The sequence below is a fragment of the Myripristis murdjan genome, chromosome 1, assembly GCF_902150065.1.
Source record: "Myripristis murdjan chromosome 1, fMyrMur1.1, whole genome shotgun sequence".
NCBI classification, from domain to species: domain Eukaryota; kingdom Metazoa; phylum Chordata; class Actinopteri; order Holocentriformes; family Holocentridae; genus Myripristis; species Myripristis murdjan.
Genome location: NC_043980.1, coordinates 26794184 through 26818682, shown reverse-complemented (window position 1 = coordinate 26818682; position 24499 = coordinate 26794184). Strand labels below are relative to the sequence as shown.

Below are 24499 nucleotides of genomic sequence, written 5' to 3'. Positions count from 1 at the left end.
GCCTGACCTCTCTCTGCTTCACCCTCCCACAACGGACGGCTAATGGACACACTTTCTCTCCCTCTACCTCTCAGCCATCCCCACCTGTGTCCCTATCTCTCTCTCTCTCTCTCTCTCTCTCTCTCTCTTCCACCCACTCCTCTTCTATCTCTGACTCCCACCCCCTGCCCCCCCCTTTTCTTTCCACTTGCTCTCAGAAAATCAAACCTCTCAGATTGGAACGCACTGTACAACACGCTGCTCTCTGCATGATGAAATTAAAGACAAAAAGGTTGCGTGTGTGAGAGGGAGAGAGAGAGAGAAAGAGGGAGAGCAAGAGTGCAAGAACCCTCCACTCTTACTTCCTATCTCTCTTTTTCGTGTCACTTATCTTCCACATTAATGACTCAACCTCTCCTCTAAGGTGGGGGTGTGAGTGTGCATGCGTGTGTGTGTGTGTGTGTGTGTGTGTGCGCGTGTGTGTAGGTCTTAGTACAGCAGCTGTGTGTGTGTGTGTACTGGTGTATTGGCACACGCCTGTCTCCCTGCACACATATGTTTCGGCTCGTACAGCAGTGGAAGATGACTTCTCAGCTCTTTCTCTCCGATTAAAGAGAAAGAGGGAGAGAGAATGAGAAGGAGAAGGAGGAATAAAGAGCTGAGTGAGAGTCAATTACCACCTTTTCCTCCTTCCCTTCAAAGGAGAGATCAAAGCTGCTCTTCGCCTCCACTCTCCCCCTCTGCTCCTCCACCTCCCTCGCCCCTGCCACTCCACTCCGACCCCCCCTAACCTCTATCAGAGCCAGCCTGTTAATTTCCGCTCCCCACTCCCTCCATATTGGAGGGAGTGGGGATCTCCATATTTGCTGTGGCTATGCACAGTTGCTGGCCCATGGCACACCCAGTCATGTGCACACACATGCACAGCACACACACCTACAGTTACTTAATCAGACATACACAAACACACACGCTGTATCTGACTTCAGTTTTTACTGATTTGCTCTGAATTGGTTCCTGTAGCATTTTATTTGAAGCTGTGTTCAGAAGACTGACATAACACTGTCATAACAATGATGTGATAGCTGATATGACCATTGATAATTATTTATGAGTGCTGTCATTAAGTGTCATTCAATCAGTTATGTCACTTTTCCTGCAAAGTTGACATTTGTCGTTGTCATGGCAACTTGACATTAGGCAAGACAAATGTCAGCTCAGGAGGAACAGTGACAAAATTGTCCGAATGACACTTAAAGGAACTGGTGCTGCAATAATATGTAAACAAATGTCTTCGTAGCTAACATCATTGTGGAGCTGAAAATTTACACTTTGGAAGCTTGTAGCTGTAGAGCTGATGTGACGGCATCGCTCACTAAAGCTCCGTATTTAGATGAAAGCCAGCCCTCACCTCTTCTTGTCTTGTAATATTATCCCCTGGTGTGCATTACTGTTATTATCGTTTGTTGACGGTAGCATAGCATATCACGCCAGCACAGGATATCAGGTGCAGTTGGAGAGTCAGTCAAATTGGGGCGGGAGGAATTAAAATAATAAGGTTGTGTTCTGAAGTGGACTGTCCCCACTCTTATGAGCGAAAGCAACTTCTTAATTCCTCCCCTGCAAAACTGCTCATTTGAGACAGGATAAAAAAAAAAAACTGAACAGGCCTTTCTCTCTGCATGGAAAGGACTTCAGTCAGGACCACTTGAGTAAAAGAAAACTTTATTGCCATCTTCGGTAAATTATATTTTGCGGTATGGCTCTGTCTTGGGACCTCCCTAACCTCCCGTTAACATACACGGGGAGCCTTTAGGTGGGGAGAGCACACCTCCCCGCTCTTCCATGGGCTACATGAAGGATTTAAGGCAGGGAGAGCCACATAGGGTACAGAACAGAGCAAACATCAGTGATAACAGCAATGACAGTGATTAAGTTAGATACAGTAAGTAAAGGAGGGGCTGGGGAGCGTTGGAAAAGGTCTTTCAGAGGAAGCAGCAGAGGTAAGCAAGCTGAAGCAGAACATGGTGTCCTGTATGAGATTTGCCAGTGAACTGCATAGGAGGGAAGGTACTGCTTTGAGATCAGCTGCTATCAGCTGATGTAGGCCTAGACTGTGAGCTCAGCTTGACTTTGTGGCCTGCTCAAGCTAAAGCTATGTAGTCCAGTCATTTTATGAAAAAACCTAGGACAAATTGCAAGAGAAGCAAACTCAACTGATTTTGTATCCTCAGTATGTCCTGAGTGAGGGGAAAAAAGTCCCAAGAAATCCCATTGGTGGAAAGTTTTTAAAATCACCTATTTATGACCACATATTACCAAAAAACACTGTTTTTAACACACAGGGGAAAGGGGTTCAAAATTTTACTTTCAGATATCACTATAAAAATTCACAAGATGATTACACACACCAAGACAAGAAAAAAAAGTCAATTACAGGTTCTTTGAATTACTCTGTTTACACATGCATATCACACATTATCTGATTTGATATGCGCTAATAAGGAATATAAGGAATAAATGCCAGAACAGATATTTAAACAGTGAATTAAAAGGTTATAATATATATAGTAACCTTTTAATTCACTGTTTAGTAATGTTCATGTCAGCTATCATATCATTGTTATGACATGTGCTATATTAGTCTAATGAAAGCAAATTCAAATAAAGTATTAGCAATTAGTTTGTATCATCTTGGTGTGCTGATATTTTGCTCAAATTCTCTCTCTCTCTCTCTCTCTCTCTCTCTCTCTCTCTCTCTCTCTCTCTTCCTCCGACCTTCTAGATGCAGACTTAGAGCTTGTGGCTCCAACAATAGTGATTGGACCAAAGGACACAACAGTGACAATGGGGAGTGAGGCTACATTGGAGTGCATCGCTAATGCTAGGTACTTCTCTTTCACTTTTACACGCGCGCACACACATACACACACACACACACAGACATACAGACACTCACTCACTCACTCAATCACTCACTCACTAAGTCCTTTCTTGCTAGACAATACTGTTTTCTCCCAGTGCAATTAGATGACAGCACATAAACCCATAGCTCAGCAACTCTCTCCCTGTACCACCTTTGTCATTGTGTGAATGCACACATACACACACACACACACACACACACACACATGCACACACATACACAAAAGTATAGTTAACTTAAACAGAAGTTAAGTCTGATGTAACGTCAGCAAAGAATCGAAGTCTGATGTAACATCAGCAAAGAAACTAAACACACACACACATATTCACACACACACACACACACACACACACACATGCTCACAGGGCAGTCTAGCCTGACTCAACAGATGTTTTACAGAAGAACAGCAAATTTGACTTCCGTAGTAGACACAGTCAGCTCCAATTAGTTTTCCCCCATCCCGTCACGACTGTACAGGCACAACTTGGCGTCCTGTCCAGTCGCCTTCTGTGTCCCACCGGAGTAAAAAGGCTAATTTATGTAAACATGAAACAATGCTTATCATCCCCATAGTTTTAAGGACCACCTTTTATCTTGACAGTTCCATCCCCTCTTAACTGCGGCTTCAGGCAGTCTTTTTTCTCAGAGCTCAGAGCAGACAAATCAAAACGTTGTTTTTGTAGGCCAGCACTGTTTGTTCCATATTACCGTAACAAGCACCATGCCAGCCCATACACCAAATTGGTTGAGAATTTGAAATGGAATTTTTTTTCTGTCCACATACAAACTCTTGGGCAGAGTGCATGGTGTGTTATGTCATCCCTTGTGAATAAAACTTTGAGTCATAAAAAAAAAGGTTGGCAACAGAAACAAGACACTCAGTGTTTTGTCCTACCTCTGCAGACTGCTACAGACAGACATGTACCAAAACACAGCTAAACACAAGTGAACACACAGGTGCACTCAAGCTCTTGAACGCGGTTCATATGCAGTACTTCCTGCAGTCTCCTGTAAATATTTCTTTTTTGCTGGTTGTAAACAAAGGATGGCTGGCTTGAGTAGTTGTATTGATGCTGCCTCAGATGAACGCACATATGCACGCACATGCACATACACACACACACACGCACACACACACATTAAGAATGATGTTTTGATGTTGTTTATCCAAAGAAATTTCTCCATGCTTTGAACGTTGTTTTTGAAGCCCATTCCCTACCCGTGATGTCCATAGTGACTGAGTGAGGTTCTCTCATTCTGAGTACAACTGACTGCTCTGATATACAGACTGTCATCATTCATTCTCTGCCTCACTGACACATAAACTGATGGACTTAATGTGTTGTAATTGCCCTCTGTCACTCTCTTGTCTTGGCTCTCCTACACTCTCCCTTCCACTGCCATACTTCTTTCTCCTCTCTTCTCCTCTCCTCTCCTCTCGTCTCCTCTCCTCTCCTCTCTCCTCAGACCAGTGGACAGGCTCGTGCTGTCATGGAAACGGGATGGGCGTCGGCTGGCCAATGGGCGTCGGCTCATTATTCCTGCCCCCACTGCCTCTGACACAGGGTTGTATGTTTGTGAAGTGTCGCTTAGCAACAGCACTGCCAAACCTGTGGAGGCCAGGGCACAGCTCACTGTAATGGGTAAGATGGACAAGCTGGACACACACACACACACACACACAAACACACACACATGCACACACACACACACACACACACACACACACATACACAGACGCTGCTAAATATGATTAATCCATGATTATCCTGATTAGGTTTGACCCAACCAGACTAATGCTCTAAACATGTTCCCTCCATTTTTCTGTTTTAACACCACTCTCATCTTTCCTCCTTCATTTTCGCACCAGGCGCTGATTCGCTCCGTTTATCCCTCCTTTTATTCTTCCCTCTCTCCTTGGAGCATGACTGTGAACACCCCAGGCAGGGACTGTCAGCCGCAGTAGTGCTCCAGCTAAATCTGGCTACACTCAAGAATAAGTCGTCCGTTGTAGTCACACACAGCTGCTTTATTCATGCATGTCCATCTACACATGTATGCATGTGCACGAACTGTACACGTACACACACAGCAACGCGAAATACACGGAAAGGCAACACAGACGCACATGCCTGTTTTCCCTGCCGCCAATTTAGTTTTGCTCCCAAGTGTCGCCAATCAATAAGGGAACACTGAAAGCACTCAAATGAGAGCATGCGAGTCACAAGCCACTCCTGTCCTCGATATGTGTGTGTAAATAGAAAACAACATGCACGCATCCGGGGAGCGTGTGATTGATGAAGCGAAACTTTTCTCCCTCAGTTCGTCGGCGCCTTTTTGATCTGCAGTGATTGTCAGAGCGAGGGAGCGCCCAACGGAGAGAGAGCAAACTACCCACGCCTCTAGAATACTCACTAGTCAGACAGACCTGCCTGAATATTTATACTCCTCTATTCTCCCACTTTCATTCTCTCTCAGTGTTTCCCCCCACTATCTATCACCGATTCTGTCTTTATACCCCCTCTACCTCTCTCTCTATCTTTCTATCTCTCTCCTGGCTCTCTTCCTTCATTAGGCCAACCGAGCTGCAGCAGTGTTAAGACTTGCCTCGTAGGGACGAAGCCTGTATGCATTCATATTTATCAGAGGAGTAGACACTGATGCATACATTTGTACTGATCCTCTTCTCTACTCAACAGGCCTCAGTGCAATGAAAGGGATTCCTAGACAGAACAGAGAGAGAGAGAGAGAGAGAGAGTGTGTGTGTGTGTGTGTGTGTGTGTGTGCGTGTGTTTGAATCTGTGTCTGCCTGTGTGTAAGAAAGAGAGAAAGCCTCAAAGGTATTCATTATTCAATTTCATTTCTATTCTGCCCTGATCCAGTCATCAGAATATGTATAGCATGCCTGTGTTGTATACCATATAGATAGCTACTGGTAGTGAACAACAATATGTCTTTGTTCTCTGTCCTTGTTTAGCGGCCAGGCGGCTTAGAGTCCAAGGAATCTCAAAGCTCAACATATCCTACCCGCCCATTCACACCCACACCACCCAAAAATGTTTGTGCGCGTCTAGTCCCTCCTACTCCCCTGAGTGAGGGAGATTAATGCATCAGCGTTATTGGAGTCACGCTATACGGCTGTTCATCGCCTCTCGTTTTCTTATTCTCCCTTCACTAAGCACTTACCTCTCTTGTCGAAAAAAAAGTGCAGAGATCCACCGTGCACGTTAACGGTTGGAGGTGCGTGTGTGTTTGTGCACATACTGTGTGTGCATTTGTGTGTATAAAAGTTACCAAGTAGAAAAGCCAAAAGTCACCGTAGTCAAGTAGAATAAATGTAGCAGCAACAGGGGAGGTTTGTGTGGCTGCGTGTCCTGTAGCGGTCACACACACACACGCACACACACACACACACACACACACTCTCTCTCTCTCTCTCTCTCTCTGTGTCTCACACACACTCAGGATGATCAAACTTACATTATGTCTTTTTTCGTTCATTGCCTCTCCAGTTTGCTCTCCCACTATGTGTAGTTACAAAGGAGAAGAGAGAAGTAAGGACGCTCAAGGAGAGGGAAAGAGATTTTACTCGCTGGTTTTCTTCTTTCAAGTGCTGCGGCATTAAACTGACAGTGAGGTGTCAGAAAATCTTATGGCTGCATATTATTATTACACAGGTATGGAGCCGTGGAAAGAAAAATAGTCGCAAGTGGATTTTTTTTTTTATTAAAAAATGCCTCTTCTCTTTTTAATAGAGTGTTATCTACAGTATGCGATGGCTAATAAACAAAATTTTTTTTAGTGCGTACGGTTGACATTTCATTTTCCTCAAAGGCACTTTATATTTTTTTCAGTGAGCAGGTGCCGCTATGTAACCACTTTTCCGGAGATACCTGACTGAAAATTAATTAGCCATTCTGTCTCCCTCACCCTCTCTCTGGGTTGCTGTGTCAATATCTCTTGCTAAATATTCTAAATGTTTCTGAGAGGAAATCAGCAAATGCAACGGGAAGTTGTTTAGAACTTGTTGCTTTGCAGTAATGTACCAAAAAGCATATTCAGATGCAAATAGGAGGAAGCTGCTGTCAGCATTTAGACCAACAATATGGTAAATGGTAAAAGAGCTATCGGCAGACAAATTTTGTATTTTTCTTTTCTTTTTCTTTTTTTAAGTCATTGGTTTCCTTTGGGAATGTCAGAGGTTGTTCTTCTGTGGGAGTCATTTAAGAGGGCATATTCAGTGCACTGAAATCCTGCCTTGTTATGACACTCAAGATAGGCTACTTTACAGGGCCAAGAGGAGAATCCATTTCTATTCCACAGTGCCTACTTCTCAACTCTCTCCCCTCATAAAGAATAAACACTCGGAGGGGGCTAACTCCGCATTCGTCTTTAAAGATTTATTTCTGCCTTTTAATGAGCAAATGTTTCTTTTTGCCTCTATATGACTGCTTAGTACTACTAGTTAAAACTCTTGTGCACGCAGCAGTGGGTATACTCACTAATCCATCTGAGACGTTCTTCTATTCATAGAGAATGTGTCCTAACATGGCTTTTGTTTCTTCAGAGCCGCCGTCCCTCTCCTCCCAGCCCAAGAGGAAGACAACTGCTGAGCTGGACAGGAATATAGACATCCCTTGTGTGGCTACAGGTATGCTGTGTGTGTCTGTGTATATGTGTGTGCATGCATATGTGGACACAGGTGTGCATGTGTATTTGTAGCTCCTCACACTCTTAGTGCCTCAGTCACGTTCCCACCATTTTCTGTGTATGCGGCTTTGCATCTGTTTGCATGTGAATGTGCATGCGTGTACAGACCAGTAAGCACTGATATGTTTTAATTGACCTTGATCTCAGGTTCGTGTGCTAGGTTTGGGTCCCACTCCATGTAGTTTCGTCTCTGAGGGTGCGTCTGATCATTAGATTCTAATGTGAGTTGTCTCCTGTTCAGAGTCTTTGAAGGTGACTCTATCCGCCCCGCATTATGCTGAGGTTTGGTGCCATTCAGGTTCTATGCTGTGGGCGAAGCTTTTTTGGACACTTGCAGTGTACTTTTGGCAGCATGAGCAGATTAACATCCTGAGACCAAGCCTGAAAATTGCACTTGTTCCTGGTGCCTCTGTTTAACTGGATTACATGAAAACACTCAAACGCATATGAGCAGGGGTGGACACAGCTATAAAACTGCAATTGAGACCCTCCCCCTTCTCTACCTCTCTCTCTGTCTCCCTCTCTCTGTCTCCCTCTCTCTCTCTCTCTCTCTCTCTCTCTCTCTCTCTCTCTCTCTCTCTCTCTCTCTCTCTCTCTCACACACACACACACTGGGTGAGTTTATGTTCCTCCTCAGTAATCTGATACAGTGGCAGTGTAATTAAATAGTCGAGGCCTGGGGGTATGGAGAGAGGGAGAGAGGCAGGCAGGAGGAAAGAGGGAGGCAGGAAAGACAGATAGAGGACAGAGTGAAAGAGTGAGAGAGACACAGAGGGGGTGAAACACACCCCATGAACGTCTGTGAAAGTATGACACCAACAGATCGCGGCAAAGTGTGGGATTCATCTCTCCCTCTCCCTCTGTCTCTAACACACACACACACACACACACACACACACACACACACTGGTGTGGAGGGTTGAGACAGAGTAATTGCATGAGTCGTTTCTGCCTGTCATATTCGGCATGTCCATCAGACAGGTGGAGGTTGATAGATATCCACTGTGCTCCTCTTGCCCACATCTTTTATTCAGCATGTTTTTTGCCCCTTGCCGTCACCCTTACCTTACCACCCACACCCTCCAATCAATATATTATTAGCAGTCATTATGCCGACATGCATATTTATAGTGGGAGAGGGGAGTTGGCAACAAAGAAAAGAGAACTGTAGAAAAAAAGGTATTTGAGTGCTTCAGTGTGTTATTAAGGAAGTTTTTTTCCTGTGTTTGTGTTTGTGTGTGTGTGTGTGTGTGTGTGTGTGTGTGTGTGTGTGTGTGTGTGTGTGTGTGTGTGAAGGTGTGCCCCAGCCCAGGATAGAGTGGTACAAAGACGCAGTGCCTCTCTCCAGGCTGGCCAACCCTCGCTACAAGGTCACTACGGCAACGGGGCTTACGGTGCGCAGGGTGCAGCCGGGAGACGGAGGAATATTCCAGTGTTTTGCTCGCAATGCTGCTGGAGAGACGCAAACACACACGCAACTCCTCGTCTCCAGTGAGTCTCTCTCTCTCTCTCTCTCTCTCTCTCTCTCTCTCTCTCTCTCTCTCCCTCTCACACACACAAACACATTAGTACCATTTTCTGTTGCTTCAATATTCTTTTCTCCTTGGTCTTGAATAAAACTCCCACTTTACTACCTTTCTCTGTCTGTTGGCCCTCCGTTCGTCTCTATAGATTTAAGGCTGGTTTTGCAAGCGTGTGATCATAATTAAGCGTCCACATTCCCCAAGGACCCTCCACATACCACTAACCTCCATATACATACACAGACATGTACCACTGGGTAATGAATAAAGCATACATTGATTAGAGAGGATGTTTCTGTCTGTTTGGATCAACGCTGTCGCACTTTCTATTTTCATTCGTCTCTCTCTTCTCTCCAGTAAAGCCTCTCTCTTCCACCACACTACAGAGCGCTCACTCTCTCTGTTCTTCTCTTTTATCTTCTCGTTGTCTGTCTTGGAGGTGTGGCCCCCATATTTACATCGCCCCCCTCCGACCAAACAGTAACTGATGGGAACACGGCCTTCTTTACCTGCCAAACTACTGGAGCTCCAAAACCTGCCATCACCTGGAGGAAAGGTAACACACACAAACGCACACACTTTAATGAGTACGCACACAAACTTTGACACATACACGTACACACACACACACACAGTCAAGGGAATGTGCTCAACTACTTTAATTTGCCTCTGGGCTATTTTATTATTGAAAGGTCTAAAAATCGTTTTTGTGATCCTCATGAGTATCTGCGTGCATGTGGGTTTCCAGATATTAATTCATTTTCATTTGTCAAAGAGCACTTTAACAGAGGGAGTGATTCATTAACTTGACTCCCTCTCCCTCCCTTCCTCCCTCTCTCTCTCTCTTGCTCTCTCTCTCTCTCTCTTCCTTTCTGCAGGTTCTCAGGTCTTAGCTAGCGGCTCGGTACAGACTTCCAGGTTCACGCTGTTGCAGTCGGGCGGCCTGCAGGTTCAGCCCGTCACCTTCCAGGATGCGGGAGAATACACCTGCATCGTTTCCAACTCGGAGGGAACCATCAATGCAACTGCCACACTCACCGTCTGGAGTAATAAGACACACACACTCACACAAATAAACAAATAGTTATTCAATATCCACCGTGTTAAACAGACCAATCAGACAGACACAGTACACTAATTTAGCCTTAACTGTCGAATCAAATTAAAGCAGCTGTGGTCAGCAGCAGCATGATTGGTTATTGAGGCATCGGTCTGGTTCAATAGTGAAGTCCCCTCACTTGGCCAGTCATCTGATTGGCCAGGTGAGGTGATTTATTAGCTCGTAAGGTTATTGATTGGCTGATTTTGTGTGTCCTGGCAGGTCCTTGCCCTCTTTTGAGCAATGTGGCTTAAACTTCTCCTCTATTGATATATTTGTTCTGATCAGCCTGGTCACATCCCACTAATTCCATGGCTGAGGTGGGACTGGCCAAAATTATTGCTTAACCGTTGCACTTTTTCTCTGGGTTTTAAATTGTATGAAAGAACTGGCAGCACAAAGCAGCCTTAATGTGATAGACTAAGCAATTTTCAATAAATATGGACGTGTGTGTATTAGAGAAAGAGAAAGTGCACGCCTATGTGCTGTTTAAGATGAGTGCTGCAAGGCTAAATTATAGAGTAATTAATTTCTCATTATTCTGGAGCAGCTCACACATATACGCATTTTAATAATACCGTGCATTGCGGGGCCAAATGAGAGGAGAACGCTGAACATTTCTTGGCAGCCTAAAAATTTACATTGCCCTCCTACCTGCCCCTTTTCTCTCAAGTTTTAGTTAAATTCAGTTTGGTTTTCAATTCGACGTGTTTTATTGGCATGAATGTCGAAAACACTATTGCCAAAGCAATGAAGTATATGAAACAATCAATGTAAATCAAAGTGGTAAGTTAATCAGCAGTTAAACAGATGCTCAATTAAATCCTAAATCTAGTGTGCATATGTGTGTGTGTGTGTGTGTGTGTGTGTGTGTGTGTGTGAGTGAGTGAGAGAGAGAGGGAGAGAGAGAGAGATTATTAGTTGAGGGTTTCTGCATACAACCATATAGAGTCTCCTCCTGAGTATCAGTATTCCCATATGCTCTGAATTAGTGTTTGTATGGAAAAGTAAAATAAAATTGCAATGAAAATACAGAGGCTGCTTAAAAACACAATCAAATAAGTAGTAAAGACTAACATTAGCAGTGGAAAATATGTAGACTATAGGTAGACAGCTTAGATTCTGACAGTTTTGTCACAGGGTATGACATGTCAGTGACATTAAAAGACGGTGGTGCTGTTCAGCAACGTTTACCATGGGAAATAATGCAAACAGAGAAACAAGTGGATTGAAATTGGCCCCAGTTGTTTTGTCACAGCTGGGCCTCATCAAAAATCACCCAGTCATTTAGAATCTTAAATTTTAATCAGCCTGCTCAGGCTTTAACAGGCCTGTGGGGCTATTGCTAATACCAGGGAGGAAGGTGGGACCACCAACACTACCAGCCAATCACATGCCAGTACCTCTCACTGACCCAGAATGGCTTGTTAGATTCCAGGTACAAGATAATCCTGGAACGTTACTTACCTAAAATATTTCTCTGAATTTCTTTTCATTAAAATATCACAGTTGTGTTTTTTAGACAATAGTTCATCGTAGAAAATTGCCCCAAAAACTGTTGAGCACTGTTTTCATAATTTGAGCCTTGATTGTTTTTTTTTCCTTCATGGAGCAGTACTTTTCACAAATTATTTCACTCTGTCCCGCTCTTTCTTTCTTCTCCTCTCTCTCTCTCACCGTTGTTGTGCAGGTCGCACGGCCATCTCTGTGCCTCCGTCAGACCAGCGTGTTATCAAAGGAACCACCGCCACGCTGGATTGTAATGCTACACACGACCACAGAGTCAATGTCAGGTACCTGTTGGCCTGTGCATGTGTTAACGTATGTTTGTGCATATGTACCATTTAGTGTGCAGCACACCCTCAGTTTTCCAGGGATTGTGTGTTTCAAAGAAGTGTGACCATTTACAGTAACTTGTGTATGCCACCCCTCCTGTGCAGCTTCCAGTGGGATCGCGGCGGTGTGCAGGTTCTTCCGTCCAGCGGGGGGCGTGTCTCCATGCGCCACGGCTCCCTCACTATTGGCCAGACATGGTCAGGTGACATTGGAGATTACACATGTACTGTGACATCTCAGGCTGGCAATGATTCCCGTTCTGCACGCCTCGAAGTCATGTGAGTGCCCAAAATTGTCCATGTCACCTAATTACAGATTGCATGTGCAACTATTGAATTATTGTCTTAAAAGAGCATCATGGGATATGTCATGGAATTTAAACGATTAAGTAAATGCCATTTGAACTTTGAGCAAAAAAATGTTTTCTTATTCGTCATTTGTCAAGACAGCAAATGTGACTTGGCATTGTGCCAACGAGCAAGAATTGAAATGATCTATCAGTAGCCAGCAGTCTGTCTGGTTCAAGTTGCCAATGTGATTGACAGGGACAATGCCTCAGGCTCAAGCATCAGAGAAAAAAAAGATCAAATATGCAGAACATAATTCAGGAGAGGCAGCAGAAAGGTAATTTGGCACTGAGCCAAATTGGGAGCAACAGCATCAGCTTATTTCATCAGCTGCCTAATGAAATAATTGCTTGTTTCCAATAATAGCCATGTTCCATTAAGGGTCAGGCATTCTCTAAAATAAATAAATGTCTATGCCATTAACAGTTGTAAGGTGAGTGTGAAAGTGGCTAGTTAGTGTTAGGTTTGATTAGATGGAAGCGCTAGATCATATCAGATGGAGGCTGGAGAAAACCTCACAGTGACCAAAACCATTTTCAGTGTAATATTTCCTCTACTCATTGAAACTTCAGTAGTAGCATGTGCACATTCACTACTGCAATACTGTGATATTGTGATATGAAATAATAATGGAAATTTCAGTAGATACATGCAATATATTAGTCACGTACAGATATACAAATAACAATCATAATTTTCACCGTTTAGGTACTTTAAAAGGCTGTCCTCTTCTAACAAAACCAAAACCTCCTCCTACTTCTACCACACTTGGTCCAGTCCACTGCCACCCCTCCACAAATCAGGTTGGCTTTGTCCACTTGAGGTTTCTTGTACAAGTAAAGAGAGAACAAGAGGTGTAGAGAGGTATTTGGGAAAAAACAACTTGTTTCTGGATAAACTGTACAAATGGAGTTATGTGCCGCATTTGTATTATTTACATGTAAGCTAGCATTTCTAACAATGTTCAAATGTATGCTTAATCTGCGTGGTGGAAGATAAACAGGCCCCCTGGCGTGGCTGAGGATGATAAAAATGTCAAAGTCAAAGAACAAACAGATTCATCTTATTTATCTTTACAGATAGATCTGGATACTGCAAGTGTTGTTTGTGTGTTTAGTGTTTCTTACATCAGGGCATGGACCAGCCCTGTGACATGACCTGTAACTTTTTAATTTTTAACCAGCACTGGGATGAATGTTGCTGATAACGAGAATAATCACACTCAAAAGCCACCTCACATCCAGGAGATGAAAACATGAACGAGATGTGGCTACTGTCACAGATTATCTGTGACAGTAGTTTACAGGCAGGTGACATGCAGACTCTGCATGCACGGTGATCAGTTTGCTATGTGGTGAAGGGCGGAACCTGATCAGTTTATCAAACAACCAAATTATTTTTAATTCATCATTTTCAGGTTGTGGACGGTGACTAGTGCAATCTGTTTTGGTGGTTTGTGCATCCCTTCACCAGAGCATGTAGCAAACTTACTGCTGTACATGTAGAGCCTGTTGTCACTACTAACAAACTCCATGTATCCAGGTTTCCTCAAATTAAACTAATTTCTGTTCTCAGACAGACTTTCCTTGTAGATTTGTCATGGAAAATGACAAATCTAAATTGAGAATTTTTTCTTTTGTATCAAACAGCAAAAAAGTTGTAGCATGACATGTTTCAGTTAATTTGCCGTACTTTACATCACACGTCCTGCAGTGTTACAGTTGCACATGTGCACACCGCAGTGTTGATGCTGAAATGATATATCTTGCAGCCCTACCAAGCATGTGAGCAAGCATACGAAATACACATATATTAAACCATTAAAGTATACCACACACCACACATTTAAAGCGGATGTGTAGACACACATCCTCTCACACAGAGCTTCATGAAAGCTATAATGAGGGAATCCTATCAGGTAGTGGCCATTATATATTAATAGACGCTGGTATAATATATTTATAAAAGGCGCTTATGATATATTAATACATTTGCTGCGTAGGAGAGAGATAGAACATGATTCCACATCCTTCTAAATTATAGAGTAATGAGAGGTTACACATGTCAAATTCACAGCGAGGGAGAGAGGGAATTTCTGTTTGTGGCTGTGCAAAAGCATAAGGAATATAGGGGGTACGTATGATTGATTTGTGTGCGAATGTGTGTGTGTGCACGCTTATGTGACAGACATCCTCGTTAGCTCAGTATTGATGGGTCATAGAGGCTAACAGACGCTGGCGGCTGAGGAGACAGACTAATTACCGGCAGGTTATTGGTTCAGCTCCCGCAAGACCCATCTATGTGCTAGTGAGTGCATGTGGGTATGTGTGTGTGCGTGTGAGAGAGCTGTGTTAAAGTAGGTGTTCCAACATTGGATAAGCTCATCCATTAATTAATGCGATCATGTCAAGTCAGAAAAGAAAACATCAGTCCCATTCCCCACGCCCCCCCACCCCACCCCACTCTGTCCCATCCTTCTTTCTTCCTTATGTAGCGTCCTCTCATTCCCCCTCCCTCCTGAACTTTACCTCTCAGCCTCCACTAACCTCTACCTCTTCCTCAAACACAAAAACACACACAAACACGTTTTAGATCCCTCCATCATCTGATGAAATAAATAAGCGCCTGCAGTCAGTCAGAGGAGACTTCTTGGGGTGGATACTCTCACTGATGCATGCTTATTTAGAAATAATTGATGAGCAGATGAATAAAGAATGCAGCTGGTTTCCACACGTGGGACTATCATATTTTTTGGTGTAAATATGTTCACTTTGTTCTCTCCTCTCCTCTGTTCATATACAAGCCGTAACATAGATATGCATTGATATCTGCTCCCCTCTCCCCACCCCACCTTCACCCCAGCTGTATTGTTACAGAACGATAAGCTAATATCTGTATAATCAAATGTCTGGACACTTTCTTTAATACATTCATGAATATGACAAGCACATATTCACACAGTCAAATGTCTGTATTACTTTCTTTGTTATTAATATGGTTGATATACTGTGCACATATCCGAGGAGGACGGTCAAATGACTGGAGAATTCCTTTGTTGTAGATGTGAGCATGAGAGAGAAATATTTATCACAGTGTTTCTTTTACAATCATTTTACTGTGAAGATGCACTGAAGTATAAAAGCAAAAAATGAAAAAAGCAATGAAAGAAGGACGCTAAAGGTAGCTAAAAAAATAATATAAATGCAATGTAAATTTAAAAGCATTTCAGCACACTATATCATCCAAGTACGAGCTATAATGCCACCGATATGTACTGATCCTGGACTGAACCCAGGAACCAAATTGATGACCCAATGAATATCATTCAAACTCCATCAGATGTAATGTTTTGTCTGTGTTGGATTCAGTGAGCTGCCCCACTCCCCTCGCTCCCTGACGGCCCGTCTCAATGACTCCGACTCCCGCTCCGTCCTGCTGTCCTGGCTGCGCCCCTTCGACGGGAACTCCCCCCTCCTGCACTACCTGCTGGAGCTCTCCGAGAACAGTACGTGTGTGTGTGTGTGTGTGTGTGTGTGTGTGTGTGTGTGTGTGTGTAAGAGCTCTTTGGTTGGGCATACTTTATAGTCCCTGAGCAGAAAACAGCTGTTCCCTCACTGTCTACCAGCCACTGACACACACTCATTTACATGAGGGAGACATATGGAGAATGGTGTCGCTGAGTAAATGTACATCCTGGTTCCCCAACACTGCTCTCTCTCTCTCTCTCTCTCTCTCTCTCTCTCTCTCTCTCTCTCTCTCTCTCTCTCTCTCTCTCTCTCTCTCTCTCTCCCTTTCCAAGTATATCACACTTTCTTTCTGTCTCTTTCCCCATTCTTCCTTCTCTAGTCTCTCCCTCTCCTCTCTCTCTCTCTCTCTCTCTCTCCTTCTCTCAACACCACAGATGTTGTAACAGCAGGCCGGCTCTTCGTCAGATGAGAAATAGAGGGAGAGAGAGCGAGAGAGGGAAGTGAGGGAATGAAGAATAAAATGACAGGAGAAACAGACTGCAGGGAGATTGGATAGTCACTCTTACTGCTGTTGTAAGCAAAGGAACAAAGTGTGGGGGGGTGGTCGGGGGTGAGCATTGCATGTAAACACAAGTATTCGGCACAAATTGGCATGGGAGTGGGACTGATGTACAATTGTTGAATGTTGTTTCCCATTTTTAAATAATCATCTCACAGGAAGTTTGCGGGAGAAATCTAAAATATGTTGAATTTGTCTTCAAGTAACTGATCCTTCAGTTCCTTTATTTCAACAGCGATTCCCTATTATTTGCAAAAATGCACCGTGACAGAGATAGGAAGAAAAGAATGCATTATCATATACACAGTGCAAGGGAAGAGGGAAAGCATGATGGAGGACAAAGAGAGAGAGAGGGAGAGAGAGTGGTGGAGAGGGAGAGAGAGAGAGAGTATTTGTATATGGACATGCCAATAAAGCCTCAGTGAATAGAACTGAGACAGAGAGAGAGAAAGAGAGAGAGTATTTGTATATGGTCATGCCAATAAAGCTTCAGTGAATAGAACTGAGGCAGCAAGAGAGAGAGAGCACGAGAGAGAGAAATGAGGGAGCAGAAAAGCAAGAGAGTAAAAAGAGAGAACAGAGAGGAAAAAAAACAGAGTGCCTAAATGTCTGATTGATTTCAGAGAAGACTGAATCCCGACAGTGAGGAATGGACTGGAGCACCTCACACACTGATTACGTGTGCTCTCTCTCTCTCTCTCACACACACTCTCTCTCTCTGCCTCCATCTCTCTCTCTCCTTGTGTGCATGTGTGTGTGTGTGTGTGTGTGTGTGTGTGTGCGTGCGTGTACTCATGTGCACAAATGTGTGTATGTGATAGAGTAGATGTTTTGGAGTATGTTATAGACAGAATGGGCTTCTACAAATGCAGTGTGTTATCATGTCTGACAGTGCCTTTGTTACACTTGCTGGGCTGGCTTAGAATGACACACACACACACACCACAGCACACAATCCCTCTCAGACACAGACACACACACATACGGATACCCATGTGCATGCTGAGATGATAATACTGCAGCTGTCTGTGGTAACTTCAAGAGAAAGAGTGAAACCTAATGCAAGCTGGCAGCAATATATAGCAGAATGTTTCCTTCTTTCCTCCTCCCCCCTTCTTTCTTTCTTTCTTTCTTTCTTTCTTTCTCTCCTTCCCTCCTCAATACTGAGCTATGTGTCACTGTGTCTCTGTCCTGCCCCCACCAGATGTTTTCAGGATTTAAGCTGTGTCTCTTGTGTCTAGACTCACCGTGGAAGGTCTACCTATCAGAGGTGGACCCTGCTGTGACTGAGGTGTCAGTGGGCGGGCTCACTCCAGCCAGGACCTATCAGTTCCGTCTCTGCGCTGTCAATCAAGTGGGCAGGGGCCAGTACAGCGCTGAGACACAAAGGTAAGAACAGGACCATACAGCAGATGCATTTCATTTTCTCACCACACATCCACACTACGAGCTTCATTAAACACACACTTCACCATGTTTCTCGTGAAACCATGCTAATGTCTCACTGTGTTGCATTTCAAAAAGCCTGGATCACCAAATGTTATGTAGAAGGATTACAGGCGGTAGCTGCAGTAGAACATTCTGTGATTTGTGTGAAATGGAGTTTTCTACTACTTCTTCATCTTTGTGTAATAGACTTTGTCACACTGTCTTGCAAAAACTGGGCATGAATGAATTCTAACCTTTCTACAGTCAAAAGGAATAGTGTATGCACCCACACACTCTAATTAGTGTGTCTCAGTGTGTATGTGTGTGTGTGTTTTCCTGTGCATGTGTGTTCAAAATCATGGAAAGGGACACTGGGCTCTAATTCAGAGTGGGGATGAAAAAGGGATGGATCCTAACAAGGAGAGGCGAGGATGGAGGGAGGAGCTCTTTTGTTTAGAATCCATTCCCTTTGAAATGAGCAATTTATATTCATCATGACCATACTGTAATATGTGAATGTGTGTGTGTGTGTGTTTGTGTGTGTGTGTGTATGTGTGTGCGTGCATTTTCCTGCCGGCCTCCTCTTTCATCATGCACTTAGTCAACTAAACAGCAAAAAATGATGAAATTAACTGTTGTGCATGTCTGTATGGGTGTGTAAGTCAGGGATTTTTGCCAGCAAAGTAAATAGGTTGCTGTGCAGATGTTTGTGTGTGTGTGTGTGTGTGTGTGTGTGTGTGTGTGTGTGTGTGTGTGTGTGTGTGTGTGTGTGTGTGTGTGTGTGGCATGTGTGTATGCATGTTTATCCCAAGAGAAAACACTAATGGGGGTAATTATGATGCCGTCGTATTGATGGAGCTGGATAGAGTGAGGGAGGGTTGGGGGAGGTGTGGCAGGCCTCTTAACAATGATGCCCCTGGATACACACACACACACACACACACACACACACACACACACACACACACATACACACACTGCATAGCCTGTCCCCGACACTCACACACAATACAGCAGATGTGGCAAAGCATTCTGAAGTACACCCTCACACACACACACACACTCACACCCACATACAAACACAGACATGCAGTAAAGCAGACTCTTGTGCCTTTCTCTGGACGAAGAGGCTTGCCATACACAGATGCCAGTTGTAGTCCTGCCAAATAGACTCAGCAACAACAGAAGCTGTGAACACTGCCATCACATATTCACACACCTCAGATTACAGTTTCCTTTCAGCTTCCTTCTCTTCAGCTCTCTTTTGTTGTGGTCGCCTCTCTTTACAACTCCTTTATTTTCTCCACTCCTTTCCTCTCTACACTCAACCTCACCCTCCCCTGTTCTCCTTTTATTCCGCTCTGTTCTCCTTTCTTCTCCTCTTCTTTGTTGTCCACATCTTTTATAGCGTGGTTCTTTCCTTGCCGCGTCTCTCGTCTCCCCTTCCTTTCCTCTACATCCTTCTGTGTTTTTACTCAGCAAGCATCCCGCTGCTCTGCTTCTCCACACACTCCAGTTCAAACTAGGTAGTTAGATACAGCAGACAACAGAAAAAGATTGATCCTCCCAAGCCGAGAGACTGACAGATTGGCAGGGAATCACTGGTCAGTCTATCAGAACAGATGTATGTATGTCTCTTCTTCCACTTGTGCCTCATTCACAAACACACACACAGACACATTGGTTTTATCAACTGGATGACTGCCTAGATAAGACACCGTCACAGATGCACAGGCACGTGCTACACTTGACACAGGGAGTGAGAATCTGTCAGAGGAAACAGTCCTGCAAAACCTCAGAGCACCGAGCGAACAGGATGACAAAACCCAGTAACATGGACCGAGCAGGAGAACGGCATGAGGAGAGAAAGAGAGGCTTGTAATATTGATGATGAAAAACCCCTATTAAAGTTTGAACTTCCAGCTGCTTCTGCACTCTCCCTCTTTTTGCTCTTTCCCTGATTAGGAGCTCTATCACAACATTAATTCACACAGTTTTGATTTTGCTGCCCCCCCTCCGCCAATTCTCTTTTTAATTTTCACCCACCCAAGAGAGTGTATTAGTGTTGGGGTCGGGTGGGGGGCAAGCTTCGCAATGGGGATCAGATATCATGAGAGTGGGGCATCCGCTAAGAGAGCATGAACGCATGTGATCAAAGCTGAAAAACATTACCTCTGAACACAGATACTCCCTTGAAGTGGTCAATTATGCCATCCGGAGACTCACCCACACACTCTTATTCATGCATGACCTGCACTCACACCATTACCATCTTTAAAGAGGCAGCATTAACAGAGGAAAGACAAAATCTGCATAAATGCCTTGAACTCTGGCTATTGTCACAGCTTTAAAGCATCTGTATTTATTCTCTCTCTGCCTTTAGTCTTACTTCCACTCTGACGGCTCTCTTCGAACCTGAAGACTTCATCATTTGTGCACACACTGTTTGGGTCTCTCTCCCTCTCTTACACGCATGCACACACCTAACAGGGGTGTTGTGAAAGCAAATCAAAGTCCAAGTCAATTCCAAGACCAGCTGCGCACAAGTTAGAACTCAACTTATTTGTAACGAAAAAGACTACTATGTCAGTTTACACTCAACTCAATATCACTGTGTTGCACCACAAAAAATAGTCAAAACATAAACCTATGTATAATAAAATATTATACAAGCCCTTGAAATTGTATAATGAAACTGTATAATGCCAGACCAACTTCATTTTATCAGTGAGCTTTTTGAAAAGGATGAAGGTCATTTTCATGTTCACCGACAGGTTCTGTGTGACAGATTACATGACCTGCACTGACGGCACTTTTAATTATGCTTGCCTCCATATTAAGGTGGCATAATCTGATTTGACTAATTTAAAAAAAAACAGTAACAACAAAAAAATAGTGCCTAAGGAGTGCATAATCTACTGCAGGAGCTCTGCTATACCCTGAAACATCCACGTCATTAATGTATGGGAGCTTGATTAATCACTGCATAGAATCGTGAGAATCATTACATAACATACAAAGATGTAGGGCCCTATCTTGCGCCAGACTCCCTAAACCCGCTATTTGCGGATTTAGGATTTAGGAAGAGGCGTTCCCCCGTAAAAGTTGCTATCTTGTGCACCTCCCGCTATCCGCAAAACACCTCCGCCACCCGCTATATTATGCATAGGTGTGTTTTGGGCGTTACGCCAGTTAAACCAATCAGTGTGCCAGGTGCCATTGCCTTTAAGGGCAGGATGCGCTATCCTAAATCCTAAATCCTAAACCCGCGATGAAGAGAGGGAGGTAGATTTTCTCAGGGCTTCTACTGAGGCTAAAGCAAGTTGGCTTTATATACATATTATATATTATATTATAGGCGAGTTAATTCGGGAGGTGGAGCCACATGTGTCCAAGTGGACGTGTCACAAGGTTGTACTGATTGAGTAAAATCCCCGGGTCACACCACACACACACAAGAGGCAGAGGTGGAACTATGTGTAAACTAATTTATTGACAAGGTAGATTGGGCAAATAAAATATTAAAAATAAAAATATAGCACAGCTGCTGGCTTATGATAAAACAATAAAACATGCTGGCGTAAGTGTCCAATTAAAACAGTCTTTCCTCTAAACAGTCTGTATGAGTAATATACTCAGTCCATTCCGACGGCGTCCCGGTATCAGTCCGACCGTGTGTGTGGCGAGGCTCCGTCGGGGTGCGCATTGAAGCCGCCTGGGCGCGCTCTCCTAACAGCCCAAACTTTAGCGGGTGGTCAGGACCACCCGCTATCCGCTCTTTAGGGATAGCAACTTTAGGGATAGCGCATGAAACATGCCCACGACGCACCTCCAGGCGCAAATGATGCAGTCGGCATAACGGATAGCGGGTAGCGGGTGGCGCAAGATACCGTTTAGGGATAGCGGAAGTTCCTAAATCCGCAATTTGCGGGTAGCGGGTCGTGGCAGCGGATAGCGGGTGGCACAAGATAGGGCCCGTAATCACTTAAATTGTTTGTAATACTGGGAAAAATAAAGTTAATGTAGATCTGGTAGAGAAAATAACCACAGTAAATAATTTTTTTTAACAGGCTGGAAAGGTCGAGGTAACATCCTGTGGTGGCTGAAAGTGTGTAAATAGACACAAGACTGAAAGTGTAAGACAGTGTGTAAGACATCAGGACAGTTCAGGACCAGATTCAAGCACAGTTCTCAAATCTGATGAATGCAATTATAAGCTTCTTTCACTAAATGAAATGTGAAATAAAGCTCCCGTTGCAGCCTTCACCAACAGTCACCTCTATTGTGAACTGTTGTCAGCCTTAATATTTTTCAAACAAAAGAAATGAAATAGACTTTTCAATAAAAAATCACATCATTTTATAGTATTATGATATGAGTTTTGAGTTCTCTCACTGTTCATCGTGTTTGTTTTAATTAGCAAAATAAAATAACAGGTAAGCCTTTATTTCCTCTCTGCTGAACAGTCCAGTTGTGTTGCTGTGATATGGCAGTACCAGAGACGGGAGGAACACTGGATGAGAATATGGCTTAACTTAAGACAGAAATATGTCCAAACAAGACTGGTTATGACTGCACATCTGCTTATTACTAATAATTGTTAATTTGATCAGAATCCTTATTTTTTATATCTTAATGGATCAACAAAATTTAAGGTCAACAGAATTACCCAAAGTACAGTGAATTAATTTATTACTTGCCAAATGGCCAGCTTGACATCCTCTAGCTAATTGTCTATGTGGAGGTGACACTAAAAACATGCGGTATAGCCCCTTTCAGACTGGATTAGTGTCTCGCTTTTAACGACTAGCATAGGACGTTTCATTGTACCCATTCAAATGGGATCAGAATCTCTGTTATTCCTCACAGTGTTACAGATATAACAGTGACAGATAGTACAACTGGTAGCTTCGGTGTTTTTTGGCAAAAGAGATGCCGATTCGCACAGGCACCTAATATTATCATAGTACCCCTGCGTACCGAAATGTGGTACATAATTTGTGCTGAATTTTTTACTTAAAAATTACGGACATGGCTGATTCTCACAGGATTAAGATCACAGGTGACCTCTGCAAATATTACATATACACAATATATTACAAATTCCAAGACATACCCAGGTAATACTAGTCCCATGCGAATATATAAATTGTCAATTTATAGAGGACTGATATCACTGTTGATGTCTGTGATACATAAAATGACCTGACATCCCCCTTGTAAAACTAATTCCATCCAAACAGGGCTTACGCAAACATTGAGAGGCAGTTTCTGCAAGCAGCATTAAGAATGCTGTTATTTATTTCCAACACCACAGAGCATAATCAGCTGTAATTGTCACTCACATCCATTGATTACTTTTTGTTTGTGAAAGCTCTAATTAGCCCTAATTAATCTGCCAAAGCGATAAATTTGTCGACCTCTTGCTTAGTAGCAGGGTGTGAGTGTCACATCACGCCCAAAACCACACACATACACGTACGCTGTTATGCCCCCACTGTGTAGGGGAACAGGGACACAGCATGAAGCATTTTCAAATCTAAACCCCAGGAAGCACAGACTTATCGGCATTTTACCAACAACCTCAACCAATAAAATAGCTCAAACTAAAAGTGATCAACTTACTACCTTACGCAAAAAAGTAAAGTCTCCCCTTATTTCCTACCTACTGCAAACAGGAGGAAAACATGGGATTGAACAGTAAGTGTCTCAGCACTTCCACAGCTTCCTGCAAAGTCACTAAAGTCTATAAAAGCAATCAGATAAGTCACAAAAGTCTAGCCTAATGCAGAAATCTTTACCAATTAATAGCCTACAAAACACAGACTAAAGCCTGGTGACAAAAGGGTTGTTTTGTTTGGTTTGGTTTGGTTTGTTTTTTTTTTTTTTTTTGCTGCTGACCAAAACTTGAATGGAGATGTCTACATTCCAGAGGCAACTGGCACGGGGATAAAGCATGTCAAGATGTTAAGATAGAACAGGAACAAAAATTCAGGTGACACATTAGAAAAACATACAGACCAATACACTAACAATCTGAGGTTGTAACACACACACACACATACACAAGTATCTGCATTTACACAGAGACAGGGACAGGCAACAAGCCATGACTTGCAGTGATGTTTTGAAGCACTTCATTTGTGTTAGAGGTGTGACAATAAAAGCGGCTCGACCAGGGGAGCAAGTGCAATATGGTGAAATAGTATTGCAAAGTGTGATGTGGTCACACGCTGTAGATTATCACGGCTCTGCTGTTATTCACAGTTTTACAACCTTGAGTGCTCCATTATTTAACAGTCCCTCAATACTGTCAAAAGATATTTGGTTTTCGAAAATACTTTAAGTGTTTCATTTTAATAAAAAGTACTGATTTTTTTTTTTTTTTTTTTAACCAACAGAGAAAAATTTTGTTGTAATCGGAAATGTTTAATAGCTTGTTGGATTTTTGCATGTGAAATAAGGCGGACTTTGTAGTATTGTGTAATAGCTTAATACTCTCAACTGGTTGTAATTCATTGCGGGGCTTTGCAGAAGGTTTCCCTGTTTCCTCCACAGAGCCTCTTTGGTGTGTCACCATTCTCCAGTTGTGCTGCTTTTAGCCTCAGGCGAAAAAGCTCAAGAC

General features: G+C 43.3%; 1 protein-coding gene across 1 annotated transcript in view; it reads left to right on the top strand.

Annotated features, from left to right (window-relative positions):
• LOC115365560 (protein sidekick-1) overlaps positions 1-24499 on the top strand; it is a 251027-nt gene that overhangs the window by 151582 nt on the left and 74946 nt on the right. The window contains exons 7-16 of the mRNA XM_030060637.1: positions 2765-2867; positions 4373-4548; positions 7473-7556; positions 8912-9106; positions 9578-9694; positions 10017-10184; positions 11928-12030; positions 12178-12351; positions 15789-15925; positions 17688-17835. Coding sequence (XP_029916497.1) covers positions 2765-2867; positions 4373-4548; positions 7473-7556; positions 8912-9106; positions 9578-9694; positions 10017-10184; positions 11928-12030; positions 12178-12351; positions 15789-15925; positions 17688-17835 — 1405 coding nt within the window. The remainder of the gene's footprint in view (positions 1-2764; positions 2868-4372; positions 4549-7472; positions 7557-8911; positions 9107-9577; positions 9695-10016; positions 10185-11927; positions 12031-12177; positions 12352-15788; positions 15926-17687; positions 17836-24499) is intronic.